General features: G+C 39.8%; 1 protein-coding gene across 1 annotated transcript; it reads right to left on the minus strand.

Annotated features, from left to right (window-relative positions):
• Positions 1–3,316: 3,316 nt before the first annotated feature.
• On the minus strand, positions 3,317–6,955 carry SERPINA7 (serpin family A member 7). The gene is made up of 4 exons (XM_047765315.1): positions 6,337–6,955; positions 5,006–5,279; positions 4,137–4,284; positions 3,317–3,536 (listed from the first exon to the last, which is right to left on the minus strand). The coding sequence occupies exons 1-4, from the start codon at positions 6,953–6,955 to the stop codon at positions 3,339–3,341; spliced, it is 1,239 nt and encodes a 412-aa protein (XP_047621271.1). The 3' UTR covers positions 3,317–3,338.
• Positions 6,956–7,380: the final 425 nt, after the last annotated feature.

The raw sequence follows: 7,380 nt of genomic DNA on the forward strand, positions 1-7,380 counted from the left end.
TTGTGGCTCAGTGGTTAAGGAACCAGACTAGGATCCATGAGGATGTGGATTCACTCCCTGGCCTTGCTCAGTGGGTTGGGGACCCAGCATTGCCATGAGCTGTGGTGTAGGTCAGTGACTCAGTTTGAATCCCAAGTTGCTGTGGCTGTGGCATAGACAGGCAGCTGTAGTTCTGATTCAACCCCTAGCCTGGGAACTTCCACATGCTGCACATGCAGCCCTAAAAAAAAATCTCTTGTTTAGGCCAATCAGTTTGTGGTATTGTTATGACAGCCTAAACAGACAAATTCAGCCAGGCTGCTTCGTAAATAGACTCAGTAATAAATCTGACTCTTAAAGAAGACAAACATTTATTTCCAGTCACCTAATAACCTGGGATAAAAATTTTAGGTCAGTGGCCACCTCTCTTCCATGTCAGTATTTAGATATCAAGTTATTTTCCAAACTATTATTCTACAAAAGCAGAGTTTTTAACCTGGAGTTCAAAAAAAAACCCCAAAGAAATCTAGGGACAACTTTTCAAGAATTTATAAACTTGTCGATGAGAAAATTTTATATTTAACTTTACTACCCTCCAACCAAAATTTAGCATTTCATTCATTTATAAATGTGGGCCACAAACCACAGTAGTAGCAACTGTACCTGTGATTTTTGTCACAGAAAAGTTCACATAATTACAAAGCACATTATTATTGTTGTAGATGTCTGAAAATATTTATATTTATTACTTTGGAAGGAATATATTTATTATAACAGTTATAAGATTTTATTAATTAATATGTTATGATAGTTGCATACATATTACTATACTCAATCGCATTATTTTTATAATTATGTTAAATCTTACTAATGGCCTTTGTGATCCTAAATTTTTTGACACTTAAAATATTATTCTCCAAAGAGACACATACATTACACCATACTGCCAAATAGCTCCTCAGTTACCTGGTGGTAAAACTAAATCATAAGTCCACAATTCAGTTTAGAGGAGATGGAAAAAGAGTGAAGGAGGTACCCAGTTATTGTAATGTCCTGGCCAGTAAATGTACACATCACCTACACTCATATTCCATCAGTGAGAACTTAGTCTCTTAGGCACACTTAATTGTAAAGGAGTCTAGGAAATGCAATATATCAGGGAAGTCTTGTGGTTAGGATTCTACTACAATGGAGAAAGGAAAACAGAATTGATGAACTTCATGCAATCTATGCCACTACAATTCTGTATCCTGTCCCTAACAAGTTTTCTCCCTTTCGTTGTAAGCATTTGTCCCATAGATTTTTCTTGGTTTTTCTGTATAAACAAATTTGTTCCCTTCTTTTCACTCTGTTTTTTATAATGTTTATTTATTTTCCTTATCTTGCTGCATTCACTAGGACCTCCAGTATAATGTATAATAGAAACAACGATAGAGAAATACTTGTATTTTTCCCAATTTAGTAAAAATTCTTCAGTGAACTTTCAGTACTAAGATATTGGTAGAGGTATTTTATGGTTAACCCTTATGAAATTAAGGAAGTTGTCTTCTATTCCTAGTTTGCTAGAATGATCTGAGATTTATAAGGTAAATAATGATAATCCTTCATGATCTGGTGGCAGGAATGAATGATTGAATGAGGTTTATTCTCTAACAAGATACATGAACTGCTTGAAAGACAGGGTCTTGGTAATTCCCAATTTTCCCCCAGAAAAACTGATGTTCCTCCCAGAACAACCTCTGATCCAACTCATTTGAGGGGGTTCAGGTAGGACTGTATGGCATTTACTCAGGCCTCTGGAGGTAGGGTCTGAGCTAGAGCATATAAATTTGCAAACAGGAGACCCATACTACAATCTTGGCTCCAACACTAGGCTAATGTTGGCCAATAGGAATAACAACTAATATTTACAAGGCTTTTTATCAGATGCCTGGATCTGTGATGAGAACATTACAAATTTTGCATCATGTTCATAAAATCCTGATTACATGGATATTATTGGTGTTCCCATTTTACAGATGAGGAAAACAAGGTGCAGGGATTAGGTACCTTGTCTAAGATCACAAAACAATATAAGTAGCAGAACCAGGGTTGTAATGTAACTTCATTGAAATCAAACTCCATGTTAGCAATGATTCTTCTGTGCTACGAATCTCATTTCTTCTCTGGGATTCCAATTTCCAATCTATAACACTAAAATGTAAACCATACCAGGAGTAAGCAAACCTCCATGCAAATGAGCCTAATAAAACATTAGAATGTTTGCAGGCTACATACTTCTCTAAACATACATACTGATTTCAATATGGATGCACAATATCTGCAAAAAAAACATTTATGCATTTGTTATTATTTCCCTGTCACTGAAGAGTTTCACCTTACAGCTAGAATTTTAGACGCCTTATGATTAACAGTCACTGTACTATTTGCGTGTACTGAATTCTAATACTGGAGTTCTGAATACTTATTGACTGAAACGAAGTCTAGATTGGTGTATGAGAGTAGAATGGTATGTACAGACAAGGGGAGGTCACCGAAGGATCTGAGGATAGAGAGGTATCAAACTTCAGTGAGACTAACCTAGAGATTTATACTTGAGCAAGTGGGACATGGGTACAACCTTTGGAAAGGAGTCTGATTAGAATACAGAAAAGAAAGGGCTATGAAATATAATATGAATGAATCACCTTCCTTCTCCACTTCCAACTTATAAATTAGTGATAATGAAGCTTTTTTTAAGGGGTGAGGTGGGCTTGTACAGTGAAGTTCTTTTGTCCCATGCTTCTTAGGTCAAAAAAGCCATATCCCTAGCAGTAGCTCTCAGTCTGTGACTCAACCCTGTAGTGATGAAAACACCTTTTTATAACCCACCAATGACAGTTCTGGCAAGAACACAGAGAACAATTTGATGGGGTGGGAGGAAGGAGTGGAGATATACACATATAACCCACTGCATTTACATTGTTTTATATTCATTGGACTTATTATTAGAATAATAGGGTATGAGGAACTGACCTGCATTTAAACTATTCACCAAGAGGGCAGATGAAAAAAGCTTTAGTCAGTCCAGTAAAATTCCTTGGAGCTAACTAACTGGGGTCGTGGTGGGGGGGAGGGTTCTGACAAAGAGGAACACATTGATATGTAACCTTCCTGTGTTTTAGGTAATGAGTCACTCATTGACTATCTGAACACAAGAGTGGCCTCTTTCACACCCATGGTAGTTCGGCTATGGTCCAGTCTCCACCCCTGCACAAAGGAAAGCACATCAAATACCACATCGATCACATCAGGCCATACTATTTATTTATTTCCCATTGCAATAAGCACACGCAATTAGTCAATGGTGTCTTTCCCAACTACACTTCTGTTGGGTCCACAACTTTCCCTAGAAAGAGAATACTCCTTGTGCTTTTCTCCAATATCAACAACAGGAAGGATCTATCAAACTGGATGATAGGATGAAGAAGAGTTATCTTAGGCTGATTCAGGAATGTGACTTCAGGTATAGCTTCAGTTCCCTTTTCACCAATGTTCAGCACAGCCTTGTGGGCAGCCTATGAAAGGAGAACATACACTGCTGATCCCTTGAAGAAACATGAAATACCTTTGGAACAGTTTTGAAGCTGGGAAGTAGAAGGAAGGACAAGGCTAGCCCTTTTCTGTATTGTGTTGATATTGCTAGAATATGAAGGACACTTGTCTAAGTGTAGTTAATTAATCTCTGGTGATTTTAGAGCTAGCTGTCAAGAAACCGCCTCTTTCTCCATGGCTTTCTTCCCCTAGAAGTCACTCCTTAAGCTTTCCCTACCCCTGCCACCCCCTCAAGAACTGTATTTTATCAGAGTCAATTCTAATGATCCTTCTATAATCATATATAAGTTCATATATGTTTATATATATATATATATGTTCATATACATATATAAGTTCTTCTATAATCATTTTAGGACATGAAGATCAGGAATGAATGGAAGTAACTGGTATAGTGACTTGTTTGGGGCTAATGAGAATGATACTGGAGTGAATCTGGCGTAGGAGGAGTCATTCTGCCTCTCTAGACTTAAGAATCATCACTGATTAAATGAGAGAGATGAATTCACTGCCTCTGAATGACCCTTCCTCATACATTAAATGACTCTAATCTACCAACTTACATTGGAAAGTTTAAGACCATTGTCCTTTGTGAGTCCAGAAAAATCGGCATTGTCAGCAAAGGCATCCTGAATGCCCATCTTCAGAAGAATGTCTCCAAGGTCATATGTGGCAGACATGGAAAACTTTGGAACAAACAAGTCAATCCATCTGTGGGGAAAGAGGGAGGAAACACATGGCTATCAGCATACCAAGCTCATGATTCCCTCCCTCTCTGTCTCCACAGTATTGTATTGGACTCTGCTCCTCTCTTAGGTATTGACAAACACTGCTATGCAGGTCAACATGTGGCATGAAAACTTCAGATGTTATCATGGAAGGAATGCTCGCTGGTTCAGCCCATGTAGGACTACAGCTATGGAAGTTGAAAGATGTGACCTTTTTATAATAAAAAAGAAACATCTCTAGGGTATTCACTAAGGCTGGAGGGGTGGCAGTGGCATGAATGTCAATGGGTAGTACCAGGGAAATTTCCTGGTTTTCCACCCAGCACTTCCAGCCGAGTATGCAATGTCTTTTGATATCCTACACATTCCTCCAAGCTTCAGTTGGCCTCTGGGAAGGCATCAATTTACTATCTGACTGACTTTGGATAGCTTGTTTTATTTTTCTATTCCTGATTTCTTCATCTGAAGAATGCCAATGATTCTATATCCTTTGGAAGCTTGTTGATGTGCCTAGATGAAACAAAGTATGTAAAGTGCCCAGCAAAGGGATTGGCAAAAAGTATATTCTCACTACACTTCAGTGGTCATTGCACAGCTCTTAAATAATTCAGGGTGATTCTTCTACCTCTGGATTTCTGTTGAACTCAATCTCATCTGTGCCATTATGCCTATTCTCCACTTGTCACATCATCTAAGCTGTTTACCCCTTCTGCAGTAAGCGGTTCCATTTCTTCAGTATTTTAGATGACATGGCCCCTTCTACCCATTCCATCTGGCCCTCATTGGGAAGGACAAAGAGTGCCAGAGCATTCTTGCTGTAGTCCATTTGCAGCACTGTGCAGTTCAGCTCTGTATCCACCAGGTGATAGTATTGTTCCAACTGGTGCATCATGGGCACTTGCACTGTTGTGGTCTTGTCCACTAAGAAGCTGGAACCCTCTTCTGTCTTGGACGGATCAAAAGGATTTGCCCACTGGGCTTAAAATACAAAGAGAAGAGGGTTGTTTATTTTAAACCAATATAGTTCCAATGTGAACTTTTCCATCAGTCATCTAATCTAGTAATTAATACCACCACAGAGGCAGGTACTTTCTGTCAATCAGTTTTACAAATGAGTAACTGAGGATCAGAGAGAGAAAGTAACTATACATGGTTTCCCAGGTAGCTGGTGGCAGAGCCAGGAGTCACACCCAGGGCTGTTGGACTCTATGTTTAACAGATGTTCTGTCTGTGTTCAAAACCACTGTACTTACACTAAACCCACCAGAGCCACAGTTTCCTCTTCCGTAAAAAGGTATAAGCACATCCAACACACAGGGTGAAATGAGACAACGGATCTGTTCTGCCGTTTTATCCGTCTACAAGTGTCTGATTTTTGGCCAAGAACCGTTCACTTCTCCACCAAACGTGGCTGACATGTGCTGTAGAACCAGGAGAAATCATTTGGGCACAGCACCTTCAGAAAAGAGTCACATGATTCTTGTTGTTACAAGCACCAGCTGTAGAATCCGACAAACCTGGGTGGGAATACCAGCTCTGAAACTTATTAACTGTGAACCTGGGCACTTGTGAAGATTAGATGAGACTATATGTATAAACCACACATGTAGCACTGTGCTTAGTATAAAGTGAATACGTTGTACATGATAGAAGTGTTTATATAACATGCACCCAAAAATGAACAGCAAGTGAAGGTCAGGGTAAGGTTTAAACCTGATTTTGTTTACCTGCCAAGTGCATATCCCACCTCATCAATTCTTTCGGAAACCATAATTACCTAGCTAGATGTGAGCAGGGTGTCCATAACACAACTCTCTGAAAATGCCCTATCCCTAAAAACTTCCTGGGCTCATAGAACTATGTGTCCCTCCTGGGAGATTCAAAACTACACACAGCTATGTCCAGTGGACAGGCCACTGTGGTATGAGGGACACCTACTGCTGCCAAGTGAGAAGACACCATGAGTCCCCCCCCACCCAGCACCCCACCAAATTATTGGAACACTGAATGAGAAATGGACATCTTAGAACCTCACCTTTAAAGCAAATATAGTTCACCAGGACCATGATGGTGTTTGGTTTGAGGTCTGGAATGAGGCCAACAATTTTTCCTTTGGTTTGCCTCTCCACATGACTATTAAGCTCCTGCTGAGCTGCAGAAACATTGGAGAAGTCGGTAGAAAAGACTTCAGTCTCGTAAAGGTTCTTAACATCATCCAAGAACTTTGCCAGTGGTTTCAGCTGCTTCTCAATGAAGAGGGCATTCCCCATCTGTAATTCCAGCTCCTTCTTTGGAAAATTCAGTGAACATATCAAGTGCTGGAAGCCCTGCTGGATCTCTGCCATTGGCATTTCTGTGAGGTTGTACCCCAAGCTTTCCAGGATTTGAGTTTGGGTGCTGGAACAGGCCCCAAAGGAGAGCATGGCCAAAGCTGCAGAAATGCTCACAGGGGAAAAGAAGATATTCTGATCTGGAGTCTCCACCGCGAACCTCCGGTACAGGTTGAATGCAAAGTCAGCATTGATAGATGACATCTTATGGAGAGTGGCATTTTGTTGAGGAGAAAGGCAGGAGGTTACTTTGCCTTCAGAGATGTTAGGTTGTACACAATGAATCCCAAGTACCAAGAGAACCATATAGAGAAACAGTGGCATTTTGGAAGGGAGGTAATCTATAAGAGATGAAGTGAGAGAACCATTGGAGATCTTAGCTGGATGAAAACTCTGAACCAGAAACACATAATAATCTCTCATTGTAATTAGTAAAACAATAGAAAATATTTAATGGTGTGCTCCCCAAGGTCTGTGAGGAAGCTTTTCTCCCCTGAAAAACTGATGACATATCTAATAGGAGCAGGAATCGGTGGCTTGCTGGGGCCACAGAAGTAAAGGTAAGGACTGCCATTCAGATGTAATAGAGACATATGAAAACTCTGACAGTAAATTGAATTTATGGAAATTGAATTTGTTTGAACCACAGTCAGCCTTTTTAGAGAGGGAAGAACTTTTAGATAAAATTAGCTCCCTCTCTTGACATTATATTTTGTAGATTAGAATTTTTGGGGTTTTTTTTATTTGGC

The sequence above is a fragment of the Phacochoerus africanus genome, chromosome X (assembly GCF_016906955.1).
Source record: "Phacochoerus africanus isolate WHEZ1 chromosome X, ROS_Pafr_v1, whole genome shotgun sequence".
Classification (NCBI taxonomy): domain Eukaryota; kingdom Metazoa; phylum Chordata; class Mammalia; order Artiodactyla; family Suidae; genus Phacochoerus; species Phacochoerus africanus.